Below are 18,529 nucleotides of genomic sequence, written 5' to 3' on the forward strand. Positions count from 1 at the left end.
TTGGGATGGAGTGATGCCTGGGCGAAGTACTTGGCAGCAGTCTGGTTGAGATACGAAGGTACGTCTAGCATGTTTCCGTCTTGGTGGTGGAGAGCATTCCTAACAAACCACGGGCGTCGAAGATCATTCGGAGGCATTTATTTTGCAGTACCTGTAGTCTTGATGTTGCTGGGGGAGGTGTGGCTCCATGCCGGCGATCCGTACGTTAGTATGGGTCTGATGATTGTTTTGAATATTGTTAGTTTGTTTTCTGTACTGACTTTGCTTCTTCGGTTGAGTAGCGGGTAGAGTTGAGCTATTGTTGAGTTGGCTTTGTTGCAGGCATGTGAGATATGGGGGTTGAAGCTGAGTCAGTTATCCAGTTTGATTCCCAGATATTTTACTTCTTTTTGCCATGGGATATCAGTGTTGAACATCATGACTGCTCCGTGGTGGGTTGCTTTCCTTCTTGTAAAGAGTATGGCTGTACTCTTGTCGGCATTGACATCTATTCTCCATTTCTGAAACCATTCTTCAAGATTTGTTGCTGCGTCTTGTAGTCGTTGTGTGGCTTGAGTGATCTGGTCAGTATTGCCATGTCGTCTGCATAGAAAGCCATGGTGGTTGATGCTGTGTTTGGTAAGTCTAAGATGAAAATGTTGAAGAGTAGCGGCGATAGGAGGGAGCCTTGCAGGACACCTGCTGTGATGCTTCTCATGGAGGATCTGAGGCCACGTAGCTTAACTTGAAATGTTCGGTCTTTCAGATAGGATTCTATGATTTTGGCGAGGTTTAGTGGGTATTTTGCAGCTATTAGTTTGTGGATGAGGCCTTTGTGCCATACTTTGTCAAAGGCTTTCGCCACATCCGGGAAGATTGCACCTGTGTGTTGTTTCCAATTGTATCCAGTAGTTATGATTTCTATAAGTCTGTGGACCTGTTGGGTTGTGCAGTGGCCTTTGTGATTTTGGGATTAGGTCGATCTTGTCCGTTTCGTTTTGTAGGCGGTTCAGAATTATCTTTTCCGCGATGTTTCCCAGATTTGATAGGAGGCATTAGGTCTGTAGTTCTGGGGGAATTGAGGTGCTTTTCCAGGTTTGTGGATGAGGATTACATCTGCCCGTTTCCAGCTAGTGGGGAAGTAGTTGAGTCTTAGCATCGCGTTGATGATCACCACTAGATGCATAACTGTTTTATGGGGGAGTGCTTTTATAGTTTGGTTTGAAATCTCGTCAGGACCTGGGGCCTTTCTGTTGTTGAGGCTATTGATGATTTGGTGTAGCATAGCTTGTGTTTTCTTGGCTGCTGGTTTGATGGAGTGCACAGCGAACATGCTTATGTATTTTTTCAATGAAGTGCAAGTCTGCATGCGCATAGTTTGGGCTGAACTGCAGTTCCAGGGCGTCCGCGAAGGCTTCTGCTTTCTCGTCGTCTCGGTAGGCCATGCCCCTTTCTCCCTGGATTGGCTGAATGTTGGGGCGGTCGCTGCGAAGAGCCTTAGTCATTTTCCACAATGAGTTGTCTTTAGTGTTTAAGGAACTTTGCTTCTCCCACGGCTGGTTCTTGTGATCTATGATCGGACTAGGTTTGTTGCCCTGTTTAGCTCTTGTCTATCCTGGGGGGATAGTGTTGTATGGTATCGGCGTCTGATCCTGTTTTTGCTGCGGATGAGCTTTAGAATCTCTTCTGGGAGCAGGTTGGCTTGAGCTGGAGTGATAACGGTGGAAGCTGCTGCTGCTGCTAGGCCAGCTTGGATTGTGCTTTCCAGTTTTCTGATCGCTGTATCTATTTCTTTAGGTGAGGAGATGGTTGGAACGGGTCCTGTGAGGTTGTGAAGAGTAGCGTTCAGCTTTTTGAAATTTGTGGAGGACTGCCTGGAGATGATTTCTGTTTCCCCGCCTAGGCTTAGTAGTACCGCATTGTGATCGGAGCTAAGATCCTTGACTACCTGTAACTGGAATTGGTGCGAGGTGTTCCTCAAAATGGCTATATCCAGCACATCAGGTCTTCCCAGCGGTCCGTAGTGTGTTGGTTCGGGGACCTGCTATGATGTTTCTTGTCATAGCGAACGTGTGTAGGCTCTTCCCATTGTTGTAGTTCCTACTGTTCCATGCAGGATGTTTTGCGTTTAGGTCTCCAGCCACAATTGTTGCTTCGTTTGTGTCGAGGAGCTGGGAGAGATCCGAGGCTAGTAGTGGGTTGCCTGGATGGTTGTAGAGTGAATATAGCTTTAGGTTACCTGCATTGTTGGTGTGTATCTCAATTCCAGTTTCTTCCAGGTGTGTAGTCGTTGTCTTCTTGATCTCGTTGTATCTTATGTCTTTTTTGACAAAGATAGCCGTTCCACCTCCTCTGGCATTGAGTCTGTCATTCCTAAGTAGTGCGTGGTTCCTTAGTTTGGGGTTGTCGCAGGGCCGAAGGTGCATCTCGTTGATTAAGAGGATGTCTATTCTGTGTCTTGCTGTAAATTCTTGTAGTTCCAGGAGTTTGTTGTTTAGGCCGTTGGCATTCCAAAATGCGATCTGTATGAAGTTGTTCGAACCAGGTGTATTATTCATTGCTTATCATGTGAAGATGACTTGAGTGTTTTTTAAGAACTTGTTTGTATCACTATGATTGGGGTTGGTCTTGCTGAAAGCCGTTAGCATCTTCCCTAGGATGGCAGCTAGGATAGCAGCTGTGTTCTGACTGTTGGGCATAGGTTCTGCTGATTTAGCCTTTGAGGTAACTGCTGCAGCATATGAGCTGTGTGATGTTCGCTGATAGATTCCTTCTTCAAGGGGTGTTGCACGTTTTTGAGATGGTGGAGTACCTGCTTTTCTGTTTCTTGCCAGGTTATCTGGGTGGAGAGTGCGGCCTCTATAGTTGGCTGGGTGTGGGCCGCTGCAGTTTGCACATGTGGCTGGAGTTGTGCGTGGTTTGGAGCATGTGTGAGTAGGGTGACTGTCCCCGCACTTCACACATTTGTACTCCGCTCAGTTTCTGTGCATGCCCATATCTCTGGCAGCGATGGCATTGTCCAGCTGTTGCTTTCTTTCTGAGTGGTTCTGTTTTAATCCTGAGATTGCAAACTGTTTTGAGATCGTAAATCTCTCTTTGTTCCTTACTAATTTCCACGAGAACCAGCGGCATGGGACGTTTGTCTGCTCGGTACATTCTTGATATTTTTATGGGCTCCAGTCCTTGAGATCTAAGGTCGATGGCTATTTCTTCGGACGTGATTTCTTCTACCAGTCCTCTGATGAAAACTTTTAGGTTTTTTTCGCTTTTCAGTTCGAAAGTGTAGTATGGGTTCTTTAGCTCGTCCATTAACTTTGTTAGCCGACGGTAGTCTGATGTCCCTTAGGGCTGGATACGGACTCCATCGGAATTTTTGGTTGTTTTGAATTTAATCTGAGTTTCTCATGGCTTCTGAAATTGTCGACCATTGTTTTTTGTCTCTTAAGATTACCGGCGGGACTCGTTCTTTGATTTGTGCTGCTGTGTCCATTGGCTGGTGTTCTGGGTCTATGGGTGGCGTCTCTTTTCCTCGCTTTTTTCTCACCGTTTGGTAGTCGTCTGGTTCTTCTGGGGTCCGAGTATCTGTGGCTAGGTTGTTGTCTCTTGTGTCATCTTGAGAAGTGGTGGGGGAAGAGGTTCTCAAGGTTGATAGTCCTCAGATTCGACTTCCGTGATTTGATGGATCTCTACTTTACCCGGCCATTTGGTATGTAGCAGGGTTCCTACATGTCGGAAAATTGCAAGCAGCTGCTTAAAGTCTAGTTCATCGTACGGACTGTTCATGATGATTAAGACTAGTCTGCAGTTTGCTGTACAATATTCAGAATCACTCTACTTTGTGCTCACCTGTCTCAATCTTTACCTTACCTACTTACCTGAAATTTTGGCATCTGCAATATATATTTCTTATTCTTATATTAATAAAATGTTCTCAAATAACTCTCACTTATCCTTATCCCTCTAATCTTCCTTCAGTTCTCTCCTCTCAGAAAGATCAGTCAATGTTCTCCGTAAGTGTGTTTCTAACGTAATTTTAATTCCTCCCTTATCAAAAAAAAATTAAATTCAACCTCTCTATTTTGAACTGCCCGAGATCGTGATAGGCTACCTTCTTTGTATCTCAGCCAATACCAATGGAAAAAACAATGGGGGAGGAGTTACGTAGCCTGACTCGTTTATTTTGAGGTCTACAATCCCCCCCCCCCCGGACCTTGTTTGAATTGCTTTGTAAGCGTTCTTTTGAAAGCTTTTAGGACAAGATATCTACACTGAATGAATCATTTTTGTATGGAGAAAACGTTGTTTTTGAACTACAATCCAAGGTAATTTTAATGGGAAGGTTTCATTTTTCCATTAAGCAAAAAAAGCAATGAAGTCTCCCCAAGAAACGTCTTGTCCGAAGCTTTTCTAAAATGCTGTACAAGGTGTTTTTTTATTCATAATTAGGGTAAGATATCCACAGCGAATGAATTATTGACATCCACAGGTTTTCCTCAGAGGTTATTAAGTTTTTTAAATAAAATATATTCAATTCGACAGAAGGGACTAAAGAATACTAATGCAATTATTTAAAAAATAGATACAAAAAGCCTGACTATTTCAGAGAAATTAATTTTATTGAATGCATGCTTCAAAAAATTACAGACAGTAGAGAATATATACAGTACATAAATAATGAAATAAAAATAAATGAAAAAATATCTAAAAAAACTAATATTAAATCAAGGTATTACATTTTTATTTTATAAAAAATCAAGTAGAAAATTCAAGTAGACTTCTAGCAAAGCATACTTTTGACTTGGATTGATTAGAGAGAGAAAAATTCGTACTGGTCTAACAGTTTTAGGGAAACATTTCCTCAGATGTTATTAAATTGTTTGATTAAAATATATTCAATTCGACAGAAAGGACTACGTCATGATGTCTTAGTTTCCAGGCTTGGCTTGTTTTTCGACCCGAGTCGTCATGTGTTTTCCCCCGCTTGAAAGCTTTTTTGTGTGTCTTGTCTCATGGCTGTATGTAGTTAGGTCATGTATTCCTTTTGGCTCCCTCAATTATAGATGAGGTTCTGTAGAATTAAAGACATAACATGTAACTGTGAAATCCCAATAGATCATAGAGTTGTTGTTTCGAGGTTCGTTTTCGGCCCCCAGCGTCGGGTTCACTTGTCGTAATCATTTTCCCCCCAGCTTTTAGGGTAAGGTAGCGACACTTGTGCGAAGAGGTTCTAATATCGTTAGCATCAGGTAAAATAGGTTAATATCAGATAAGGAAGACAATTTACAAAGAGCAGTATATCTCTGAAAAAAACAATAGACCTCTTTATAGATGTTAAATTTAAGAGAGAGCTAGAAATTACACATCGTTAACCATCAGTTAAAATAAGTTTCCATCAAACGGTTACAAAAAGAAAAAACCGTAAATGGTAAGGGAAGATGGAATAATCTCCAAACTATATAAATTTTTTGGAAACATGTCCTCAGAGGTTATTAAATTTTTTAAATAAAATATATTCAATTCGACAGAAAGGACTAAAGTATACTAATGCAATTATTTAAAAACTATATACAAGAAACCAGACTATTTCAGAGAAATTAACTTTATTGAATACATGCTTCAAAAATAGGTTCAGAAAACAGGCGCTATGCAGTGGATGCAGCATTTTGATTAAAACTGCTTATAGAGAAAATATAGACTTTAATTTAGAAAACTGATCCCTGTTTATAGATTATCTAAAAACATTTGATAAAGTAAAAAAAGATATACATTATTAGATATGTTAAAAAGAATAAACACACAGCATACGTATTATTTAATTATAGACAGTAATCTTATCCTAAAAGCTTTTAAGAGAACTGATAATTACCCTAAAAGCTGGGGGGGGGGGAGAAATGATTACGACAAGTGAACCCGACGCTGGGGGACGAAAACGAACCTCGAAACAAAAACTCTATGATCTATTGGAATTTCACAGTTACATGTTATGTCTTTAATTCTACACAACCTCATCTATAATTGAGGGAGCCAAAAGACCTAACCACATACAGCCATGAGACAAGACAGGTTAAAACCTGTCTTGTCTCACGGTCATGACCGCGACTCGGGTCGAAAAACAAGCCAAGCCTGGAAACTAAGACATCACGACGTAGGCTTTTCTGTCGAATTGAATATATTTTAATCAAACAATTTAATAACATCTGAGGAACTGTTACCCTAAAACTGTTAGACCCGTACGAATTTTTCTCTCTCTAATCAATCAAAGTCAAAAGTATGCTTTGCTAGAAGTCTACTTGAATTTTCTACTTGATTTTTTATAAAATAAAAATGTAATACCTTGATTTAATATTAGTTTTTTTAGATATTTTTTCATTTATTTTTATTTCATTATTTATGTACTGTATATATTCTCTACTGTCTGTAATTTTTTGAAGCATGCATTCAATAAAATTAATTTCTCTGAAATATTCAGGCTTCTTGTATCTATTTTTTAAATAATTGCATTAGTATTCTTTAGTCCCTTCTGTCGAATTGAATATATTTTAAACTTAATAACCTCTGAGGAAAACCTGTGGATGTCAATAATTCATTCGCTGTGGATATCTTACCCTAATTATGAATAAAAAAACACCTTGTACAGCATTTTAGAAAAGCTTCGGACAAGACGTTTCTTGGGGAGACTTCATTGCTTTTTTTTGCTTAATGGAAAAATGAAGCCTTCCCATTAAAATTACCTTGGATTGTAGTTCAAAAACAACGTTTTCTCCATACAAAAATGATTCATTCAGTGTAGATATCTTGTCCTAAAAGCTTTCAAGAGAATTACAAAGCAGTTCAAAATTAATTATTGATAAAATAAAATATTGCCATCGGCAATTAAAACGGTGCTGCGTACAGCCATTACTACTTCCTCATATTATTGATATTATTGAAGCTCGTTCTCGACTTATTCGGCAGAAGAACGAGTTCTACAGCAATATGATCGTAGAATGACAATCGGCCTACTTCGCAAAAGCGGCGAAAGACATCAACTCAATGTAGGAAACAATCGGTTGATGGAAAGTGAAGAGCGCCTTCTCAGCCAAGAAACTGCAAGGAGACTCGGTTTTTAGGTGAATTCCACCCGCGAAGGTTGTGCATTAACAGTTTGGATGTGCTTAGAGATAGATAATAAAGGCTTGCTCCTGAAACCAAACACGGACATTTCTTAAGACAGTTGTAATAACACCTAATAAGGAGAGTGGCGGCGGCCCACACCACACAGCGAAATAGAAAATATATTTCATGTTCAGGGAAGAATCAAATACATGACACATTATCGCAGACTAATGGAGGGTATGTCTAGAAAAGTGTTGCGTGATCGTGAACAAAGAACGGCGCATGCGTTATTGAAGTGTGCGAGCAATTCGAGTTTCAGCCAATTCGCAGATATAAAAGATGTTAATGCTTTTTCGGAGGTAAATCAAAGGCCTTAAATAAAAACAGTACCGTTGCCGTACGATCCCAGATATATGCTTTCAAAAAATGTAAGAATTCATATCCGCAAGAATTCGTGTCGCACGATTTAAGATTAAATAGAAAGCTGAAGAACATCACTAGAAATCAAATGAAATTTAGAAAATTCTGCTGTCAATTTCTAGCTGACATTCGCAGCGAGTTTTCCGGGGGTTGTAACGAAGTGTTCGCATGTTGTTGTTTTTTTTTTCCTTCTCCCAACTTTGAAGTCATCTGTTGCTTAAACACGAAGCAACAAATTCTCTTGCACACAATCCAGACTTAGCAGCGATATGACATTATAAACGTTTTCGAGTCGAAAAGAATTAGCCTTCTGGTTAGGTAGATTTAAATTCAGAACGGCTAATTGGGTGGGCGAGAGATCGCAGAATAACATCAACTGGCATACAGTATTCACCAATTGCAATTAATAGTATTAAGAGAGAAATTAAACGATGAAAAGATTTGCAGTTTTATAATGCACATTATAATATTCCTTAACACGGCCGACATTTTTCATATTAATAACACATGTAAAAAAGTAGTAACGCTTTTAACTATCCAATTACCTCAACTTCTTTAACTGGTTTCTAAAAAAAGTTGGAAAAATAAACACGATTTTTTATTAGTATTATATGGGTAAAGTGAATGAGAATATTATTTGATAGCATAATTATTAATTGCTGCACCTTTATAAAAGGAAACGTAAAGTAATTGGTATAAATATTTTTGATACATTCAAGTAAACTCTCACGTTTTCATTATGTAATTTAGTCTTCGAATTAACACGCATATGATTGCTATTACTTGAGAAACCTTCACGGAATCATGGCGGGAGAACACTTACACCACACAATCTCTTCTACTCTGCTTAATCCTCCATCTTCACATCACGCAACCACCCACAAAGTCTTTTGCCTGTTAACCGTTCTCTCGCTTATTTGCTTGTACACGGAATGAGAGAGAAAGTTTCCGGGAGAAGAAAAACTACCACGCATGACATTGAGTCATCTTCAAAGTGAAAAGAAGAGGAGAGATAGTCCACACGTGGAGTTTTATCTCCCACATTGACGGGAAGAGAACTCAATTCTTAATAGAAGGATGCAATGCTATCTCGTGTTTCTTCCAGCCGCACTGCGGAATTACCGTAGGTAATTGTGCCCATGTTACGACTTATAATTTTAATAATTCTTCATATTTTTTAATATAATAATTTTAATAAAATTAAGTAAATTTGTGAAGGTACATTTGAATTAACTGGGTTTCAGAATTTATCCTTCGTATTTCTTTGCGTTATTAAAACAAGACTGCTGAGCTCAGGTAATCAGAATTTTTTTTCTTTTTCAAACTTCCGTCTCTTCATTAATGTTCACCATACTTAATTACAATGGTTTTGTGCAAAAGGAAATGCCATAATTTAAATAATACTCTCTTATTTCCATATATTATTTAAACATACCCAATCTACATAACAGTATATATAATTATTTCAATTTATTAACCTCAAAAGTCACATTAAGACATTATTTCTTTACAAAATTAACCAATATTTACACTAAAAGATTAACGAGTTCTTACTGAAACGATGTTATGTCGGTGGGGGAAAAACCGTTGTTAAGAAAGTATTGCTTTTCTTAAATATGTAAGATTGCTTAATTCTCAAATCGTTTTAATATCCGTTTTAATTGTTAGTTGATAAGATTAAAAATTAGCTACCTGCTCATGTGACGAGTTAAAGCTAGTTCGACAGCCTGATGTATCTTCAAATCGCGAAAGTAACATTTATACTACGGAAAAATCGGTACAAATAATTCCGTAAGCATTAGCAGAAAGAAAGCCGCTGCAAAAACAAATTCTATAAGGACGGAAACAACAATGCTCTGGGAAACAAGCGTTGTTTCCCAGAGCACTGTTGCTAACTAATTTCATCTGCTTAGGTGATATTTTTTCCCTAGTAGAAAAAGGACTGTTTCTTGCTTGCGTTAGCAGGATTCAAATAGTACTCCAGCAGTTCAAAGAACATTCTGCAGGGTCTCTCTAGTTCCCATCGGACATTGAAAACAGTCATATTACATACCTTGAGGGGAAATGGGGGGGGGGAATAGTTCTAAGGCAATCCTTAAAGTACTCTACTTGAGCATTCTCATTTTGCGAATTCGGTCGATTTTCAATGTGCATCAGCTGTGATCAATGAGAAATGGACAGACCCGAACCAATTATTATTATGGGAGACTTTAAATCGTCAAACCATTAAAACTTAAAATCAATTATTTTCTACTAGTATGTTATTAAGAGCAAAATGAACTGTAATAATAAATCAGCATACCTTTCTCATTCCATCATCAAAGGATTTGGTTAGAACAGGAATATAATTATGGCTAAGATCCACATGTTTTATCTTGTAAGGAATATAAGGAGATTTAGGGAAGGTCCTTTCTGATATAAAAGACAGGCGATTATAAGACACATTAATCGTCTCCACGGACAACAGATCATCTAAAACTCCATGTGATTTGTTCTCCAACTTCGCCAATCGATTGTGCGACAAGTCTATTATACGAAGTGACACTAATCCCTTAAATGCTTCTGGAGGAATGGAGGATATGTTGTTATAGCTCATGTTTAACATCAGTAATTGCAACATACCTTGAAAGGCATTCAGACTAATATTGTTGATGCGGTTTTGCTCTAATCTCAGGTGAAATACTACAGGAAGGCGACCGAAAGCTTTCTTCCTCAGTTCAGTTATATTGTTTCCATGAAAATACAAATTCTGCAAGGAGCTTAAATCTTCTAAAGCTTGCCAAGGTATTGCACTGATATTGTTATGTCCGAGTGATAACGTCTGTAAAGTGATCAGACTTGAAAAGGACCCCCTTTCGAGACGAGTAAGATTATTGTGGTCCATATATAAATGAAGAAGAGAATTCATCGCTGGGAACGATCCTGGACGAATATGATCCAATCTGTTGTATTCCAAATGCAGCTCGTTTAATGCAATCGGAAGATTAAACATTTTATTGATATGATTGTTATTAAGCCACAGCGTCCGGACTGATACAAGACTCGAGAAACCAGAAGAGCTCACGACTGATATGTTGTTATGGCTTATATCCACTTCCAAAAGTGTGGGTATTGATCCAAAACTTCCATATCCAATCTTAGCAATTTGATTGTATGTCAGAATTACAAACCGAATGCTAGCAAATTTTTCGAATAAGTTTCCTGTTATTTCAGTGATGTTATTATGACTAAGGTCAAGCGTATGCAACTCATAAAGCTTCTTCGACGTAAACGATTTTCTATTAATAGAATATATGTAATTATGACTAACATTCAGTACTTTAATTCCTGTTAGATTGGCAATCGGTATCTTCGAGGCATCCGTAATATTATTGTGGTTCAGTAACAAAATGTTGACGTCACTATTTTCAAAAGCTCCAATTGGAATATCGTTTATTTTGTTGTACGACATATCAAAAACCGTGACATTCGACAGCTCGACAAAAGCGCTTTTTCCAATGTAACTAATGTTGTTGTGACTTAAATCAATCACCACTTGATACATTCGCTGAAAACCAGAACTTGCTATACGGTATATTCTATTGTGACTTAAATCAAGCAATTCTAACCACTTAAATTCGCTAAACATCTCATAGCCTATGTCTTCTATTACGTTTCCTTCCAGATCAAGAGTCCTTAGTCTCGTGGGTGATGCAAAAGCTCTCCTCGCTATAGACTTTACACGATTATAACGAAGATACAAATCACGAAGCATTCTTAATCCCCGCAGTAAATACGCATCGACTTCTGTAAGTAAGTTAGCAGATAAATTCAAGACTCGCAGCTGCCCATTTCTGACCAACATCGCTCTGGGGATCTCCTTTAGACTGTTGTTCGAACAGTTAAGAAACAAAAGATTCGTAAGGTCGTTGAAGTCTTTTTTATCAAACTTCGTAAAATTGTTATGGGAGATGTCCAAATACTTGAGTCGCGTCATCTGTCGAAAAACATTTTTCTCAAATTTTGGAATTTGATTGTATTGCAAATGGAGTTTTTCTAATGACCTCAGGACACCCGTAAATGCTCCTGGTTGCATATGTTTAATTTTATTGTGGTCTAGGCGGAGTTCTTTTACTCCTCCCAAGGCATGAAATGTATTCGATGATATCATTTCAATGTGATTGTAAGCAAGATTTAGATATCTCAGTTTTGTCAACTTATTAAGGGAATCAACTGGTAAATGAACTAAACGATTTCCTTCTAAACTCAGACTCTCTAAAGTATCCACCACCGGATCCATTATTTCCTCTGATATCTCTTCGATATTATTGTATACTATATTAAGTTTGTTAATAGTCAGATTACGAAATAAGTCGCCAAACAATCTCTTTGCGTAGCATTTCGTGATTATAAGAAGCTCGAGACGGTGAGTTACACGCCCCAGACCTACAGCAGTGGAAGCCAAGTTGGAATTTTCACACACCACCGTAAGTCCTTGCTCGTTTTCCGTTTGGCACCTACAGGGATATAAATGAAACTTATTTCGGGGACAGGAAGGTTTTTGAACTGTTCCGTTCAATGCACTGGAACTGCTTTCTTGGCATATTACGGAACTTCCATAAAATAATAAAATTATACAGAACAACATCGACATCTTGGAGCTTCATGTACGTCGATCAGGAACCATCTGAAACAAATCACGGATTTATTAGTTAATAAACTAATAACAAAATAAATAAAAATCTAACACTATTACAATAAAACAATTCTTGATTATACATGCCTTATTTAAAAAAAAAAAAAAAAAAAAACTTAGAGCAGCTAATCACAGACAAATATTTCGGCTAAAATTCTTTTCCATTCTAAATTATGGTCAAAGCATTCAGTCCATAATAGGAAACGCTTTCCAACAAATATTTAATTAGGAAATTAATTTCTTGAACACTAGAAGTGAGATGACCAGTGGAGAAAAAAAAATTGATTTTCAATATTTCTTCATCATGTTCTCACTAAGCCAAGCGTGCTTGATTGCCGACAAACCTGATAGAATGCAAGCGCTTCCAACCAGTGCAAAAATAAACTTCAGGAGCCACTTCATACAGTTGTGTTTTATTGAGTAAAAAACTATAGCAAAAAATTGAAGAACACAACTTCCTCTTAGTGCATCCTGCATGTTTACGAATTTTTTTTTTTTTTTTTTTTTTTTGGAATATCGTTTATTTTGTTGAGACATATCGACAACATTCGAGGACTCAACAAAAGCGCTTTTTTCTAAATGTAATATACGACGCGGTGCAAAAACAATTACAGGAAATAATAGTACTATCAGTGCTGATACATTTCATGAAATGTATGAAATGGCTGCACTGTAAATACCTACAAAGAAAAAAAAAAGAAAACTTCTGTGCCTTACTTTCATTGGCAAAACTTCGACTGCCATAACCCATGCTACCCTAAAACGCTTTACAGGAACAAAGCATAATTGCTAAACATATCAAACCAAATCCACTATTTTTACATTTCATAAAAAGTAAATCCTTCTTAATCAGAGAAAATGAGTGGAATTTTCTAATGTAAGTAGACTGAGAAAGACTGGTTGCTCCAGTAGAATCCATTTGGAGAGATGCAAAGTCACTTTCCGAAATCTGAATTGAATATAAACAAAGATAAGCTAATTTCCGAAGGGATAAATGAAAGCCTCATGTAAAAAAAAAAAAAAAAAGCCAAACGCAGAGAAAACATGGGGGGGGGGCTGCAACTTAGCAAAAACTGCTATATTTATGTTATGTGATTTTTATATGCAGCAGTACTGTCTGCCCAGTTGAGATAACAGTAGCAAGAAAAGTCGGTTCATGTCGAAGGGGAGAAAGGAATAAGATGTACGAATTCATCACCAACACGCGAAATCACGCGCTTTATATGTAAAATTTACAACTGTTATACAAGCAAAACAGTAACCACTTTAAAAATTAGAGTGTTCATAAAAGAAAAGCTAATTTTCCGACGTGTAATAATAAACATTCATCCCACGAAACGCCGTGATTACTCCATTATCGGAATGGATTCGCCTTCTGCCATGCCCAGAAGTGTCTAGGGTTCTCTCATCTGTGGTTGCACTGTAAATACCTACAATGAAAAAAAAAAAAAAACTTCTGTGCCTTACTTTCATTGGCAAAACTCGACTGCCATAACCCATGCTACCCTAAAACGCTTTACAGGAACAAAGTATAATTGCTAAACATATCAAACCAAATCCACTATTTTTACATCAAAAATCAAGCAGGTGTTTGCGCAGAAAGAAATGGAGACTGCCAATAAATAAAGGCATTAAACAAGGTGAGTCAATAGCCTACGCTTGAACATGTGTTCAGAAAACAAGAGCATCAATGTCTTAGGAAAGAAAGTGAGCACTTTGCCTACTTCTCATAAGATTTCACTGAAATAATTGGGATAATAAACTATCAGAACAAAGAAAACTGGTGGGGCCTTGAAATGAATTTTACAGGAAAACAAATCAGTAGTTCAAAAATTGCTGTCTTGATAGATGGTTTCACAATTGAATAAGTGCTAGAGTCTACTTATCTGCTAAAAATAACATCCTTCATTAATAGACAAGACCTATGGAGGGAAAAAAAAGGAATAACCATGTATGGATTAATTGCTGGAGACTGAGCCAATGAACAGAGGACGATTTGACATTTCTGCCCACATTCACTTATAGCATCTAACTTTGTCCTTACAAAAAATCACCTTAAAATATGCCAAAAAGCGATTGAAAGAAGTATTTTGGGAATTAAGAGAGCAAAGAAGGTTAAACAAAACTTAGACATACGGCCGATCGCAAAAAAGTGTCGATATTATTCAAAAATCCGCCAAACGGTTAAAGTGAAACTGGATTGGTCTCTAGCTAGGAAGAAAATGAATATCCTTTACTACATTTTTTTACATCCCTTTTCTCAGTTCGGGAATCCAGAGAGAGAGAGAGAGAGAAAAAAAAAGGTGATGAGTAGCGAAATGAGAACATACAAGTAGAAAGAATCAGCTGGATGAGAACTGCCTGTAAGAAGAAAAAGTGGAAGAGGCATGTTGAATCGTAGCAGTGATATACAAGAGGCTAATATCATGCAATACATCATGCAATAATTAGTTGTTCTCTCTTTTAAGCCCATTTTGTTGCAACATTTTCTTCTTATTATGGTGAAATGTGTGAGCATTAGATTCATTAGGTTCAAATATTAGATTCATTTTTTCCCATTCGCAAATTATGCTGCGCTCTGACTCTGCCGATTTTTTTATTAAAATTAGGTACTTGGAAATCTTCCAAGATTTCGTTAATCGGGGCATTTTCGGGCACAGTGGAACAGAACCCGTCGAAATCATAATGTATATTCGATTAAGCTGAAATATATAATTTCGACAGGAAATTATATATTGACTATATGGAACGCAAAAAAATTTGAGTTTGAATTGCACCCAAAAGATGTCAATGCTTTTCAATTTTGTATTTTAATTGAAGCGTTTTTATTGCTGAAAATGAACTGAACTTATATTAATAATTCTGCAGTGTGTACGTGACATTTAATAAAATTCGGTACTTTACTCAGAATGGGAGAGGAAAGATTAGCAAAACAAGTGTTCTCTGCCGGGTTGGCAGTAAAAAGATCCAGAGGAAGACCAACATATAGGTGGATTGATACGGTAAAAGCTGCCTTAGAAGACAGAAATATAAGATCGGATAATGTTGTAGTATTGACAGGTAACAGACTGATTTGGAGGAAAATTGTAGATAGGAAGTTAGTAATGATGTTAATTTTTCATGTGGTACTATCATATTTTGTACACCCCTTGAGGGTACAAAGCGGGAATTTGATGATAATGGTACGCTACTTAATTTCGCCTGATCGAACTGGACTATTTTGTAGTAGCAAAAGAAAATTATGTATGGTGTGAAAACGACCAAAACTGGTTGACATATCATTAACTCTCTATAATAATAATAAGCTAACGCCTTTTATTCCCGTATAGGGAATAGAGGCAAGTCCTTTGAACCCTATCTAGCTTTTGGAGACTGATTGAGCAGTTCAATCTCCACCGGTAGCCAATTAGAGATAGCTGGCTCATTTCTATCACTAATTATAGACAGCCACCGATGAAGAGACCGGCAAACAAGTGCTGCCATAACAGGATATGTTACTGTAGGAAATAATATGGGTTCTACGGTCGATTTTCTTGAGTTTACGGGACGAAAAATCCGATTTTTCGGGAGAAAAAAACCGCTGCCAGAGATCGACCAACTCGGGAACCGGTCGAAGAACGGCTAAGAAAGTTCCTCCAGTTGGCTACTAGACCTGAACCATAGGTTTATCTTCGTGCGGTCTCTAGCGCAGTGGAAGCAAGCGCCAATTCCACTGAGCTACTCAGGCCTTTAACGCTCTATAAATTTGACATATTCCTAAAAAACTCCACAGCGTTCATTGAATAATGCAAATTTGAATAATGCTATTTCAGACTGTCTATTTACTGTAATAGTAAAGTTAGATTAGACGAAAGAATGTGTGTCTGTAATACATAAGTGAAACGTGCACGATCACGAGTGGAATGGAATTGAATCAAGTGCTGTTTAGATATATGGGACTAACCAGTTATATATCGAAAAAGTATTAACATTTAGTTTAATAGTTGAATCATTTAAATTAATGAGAAATTTAATAGCGATTCTGAATGCCTACACGGCACTGATATGCTTTTAGTTTTGCAACCTTTCGCGTGCAGATCTGATGTACATAATGCCTCAAATTTCCTTAAATTCCAAGAATACTGGAATAATTGTTACCATTTTGATCGTCTTGTTAATAAACTGTTCAATTTAGAGGAAAAAAAAAACTTATTTCATATCATTGCGGTAGTGAAATAGAGAAAAGAAAACGAAGTATTAAAAAAAATCAAGACATTGAAATGTTTTTTTCTTATTTTTAAGGAGTGGTTTTATCAACGAAATACCATCCCGTTAGCCTTGTGCAGGAAGACAAATCGACACACGCTACCTTTTGCAGCCCTTTGATCTACAACTATATATTTTAAATTTAAGCATGCTTTTTTAAGTCCTCTTTACTTATAGATGGATCTTATTTTCGATCTTGTTGCAGGTCTGTTTTTGAAATACACTACTGAGAAGGTATGAAATTTTAAAGGCACTACCAAAAAGTCGGAAGACCAGTGGAGGGAAATATTCGAATATGATAACATGTTAAAAAAAAACTTTCTTATCCCATGACGATGTATGGTTAACCTCGGATATGGATAAAGGAAGAGAGAAACTTGTTTAAAAAGTTAAAACACTGAAAAATGCTGAAAAGAGATCTGACGAGTTTAACTAATTTCACCACTTTCAAACAGAGAAATTTCGCTAATTAAATAATTGCAGTATTTACCTAATTGCAATGAAATTTTTTTACGTTTCTAAAGATCTCTCCCCCCACCTCCCACGTTAACGAGAAGTTAAGTTCCTTCAGATTTGTCCATAAGCTGCACCGTTTAAGCGATTTGGATACAATTTGGCAAATACTTATAATGGTTATTTTTTTACTTTGTTCATATGAGCTGCATCAGGCAAAACTGAAGTGGAGGTTGCTGTGAAAGGACAGCGTCACTCGAAGACACTTCTAGAGGTTGCATCTATTAATTAATATTAATTTCACATCTTCTAACACTGGAATCCAAGTATAGTTGTATGCTGAAAAGAGGCCAAGTTTAGAAAAGAAACTGGGTTATTTCTGTATGGGGATATGTCTGCGAGTCTTCTTATTTAACTCTCCTTCCACATACAACGAAGCATATCGTATTGATAAACGATTTCATTGCCGATCCAAAAAACTAATAGATTACTATTAGCACCCTGGGAAGGATAAGATTCCAATATTTTGAAAATCCAGCTCCGGAGTATTGAAATTTGTCAAGTCATGTCAGACATCCGATAAACAGGATGCTGGTGGTATTGACTGGAGGGTGATATTCCTCTATCATAGACGTTCACAAATGTCCATATCCAAGATGACATTAAAACCTAACTAGAAACCCAACAAGGTGATATTAAAACCCAACGCTTAGTGGACAGCAGTCCACTAAACGAATCACGCTGAAAAATAGAATTCCAACATTACGGGAATTCTGATTTGTATAGCGATGCCAGTTGTACGTGCAAGTAACACAATAAACGATTTCGTGATTTATAAACACTAAGGATACAATGTGTTTTGCGCAAGGAAATGCTATAGGTATATTTCAGCACAAGAGACATATTTCAAGATTCTGGGAGTCGCCATGGTTAAAGGGAGGTGAAATGAGTTCTTCCTTGCGAGAAAAGAAGACAGACCTGTGTTTTGGTATTTAAGTTGACGGTTGCCCTAAACCCATCCACAACAATTGTCAATAGATTCGTGTTTAACACAATGGTTACATAGATCTTCAATCTCTGAATGTCTGAGCACATCATGGTTGACGATTGAAGAAAACGAATGGAGAGTCTGCTGTTAAGAAGATTATAGTGAAATGAAAGACCATTTGTGTTAGGAAAGAAGGGATGAGCGAAACTACTGAATCATGCGACGCTTTGACAATGTAGGGAAATCTGGGATAAAGCCACATTTATGATCCACTTCTCACCGCTTCCAAAGCGTAAAATGTAGACGAGATGATGATGGTCTGCTAAGCAAGTCTGTCTTACCCAATCAAATGTTTTCTGAATATCAACAGCGATTCCAGTGTCTATCTAGAGCGAGCATGGGTGGGGGAATGTGGACTATAACATTGGCTGTGGGTTGAGAGTGGAAGAATTCCAACGATTGCTTTGGTGTCCAAGTGATGATACTGATAACTGGTTATTTTCTCCGTTATTTATTTTTACAGAACTGAGATAAAAGGTATTTCATTGCCTTCACGTCATGGTTATCTTCTTTTTTTTTTTTTTTTTTTTTTTAAGATTTCCCTGGATATAGGCTTGCGCTTTTATTCTATAAAGGTACTTGCTGATTGACAGTGTGGATAACATATAGGTTTT

The 18,529-nt window shown here is 37.4% G+C and overlaps 1 protein-coding gene across 1 annotated transcript in view; it reads right to left on the bottom strand.

Moving 5' to 3' along the window:
* The window catches only part of LOC150101278 (uncharacterized), a 61,055-nt gene that overhangs the window by 19,667 nt on the left and 22,859 nt on the right, over positions 1-18,529 (bottom strand). Inside the window, exon 2 of the mRNA XM_090400578.1 lies at positions 9,797-12,160. Coding sequence (XP_090256704.1) covers positions 9,797-12,127 — 2,331 coding nt within the window. The 5' untranslated portion in view covers positions 12,128-12,160. The remainder of the gene's footprint in view (positions 1-9,796; positions 12,161-18,529) is intronic.

This window comes from Typopeltis vanoorti, chromosome 11, assembly GCF_054136105.1.
Source record: "Typopeltis vanoorti isolate ZY-2024b chromosome 11, IOZ_Tvanoo_1.0, whole genome shotgun sequence".
NCBI lineage: Eukaryota > Metazoa > Arthropoda > Arachnida > Uropygi > Thelyphonidae > Typopeltis > Typopeltis vanoorti.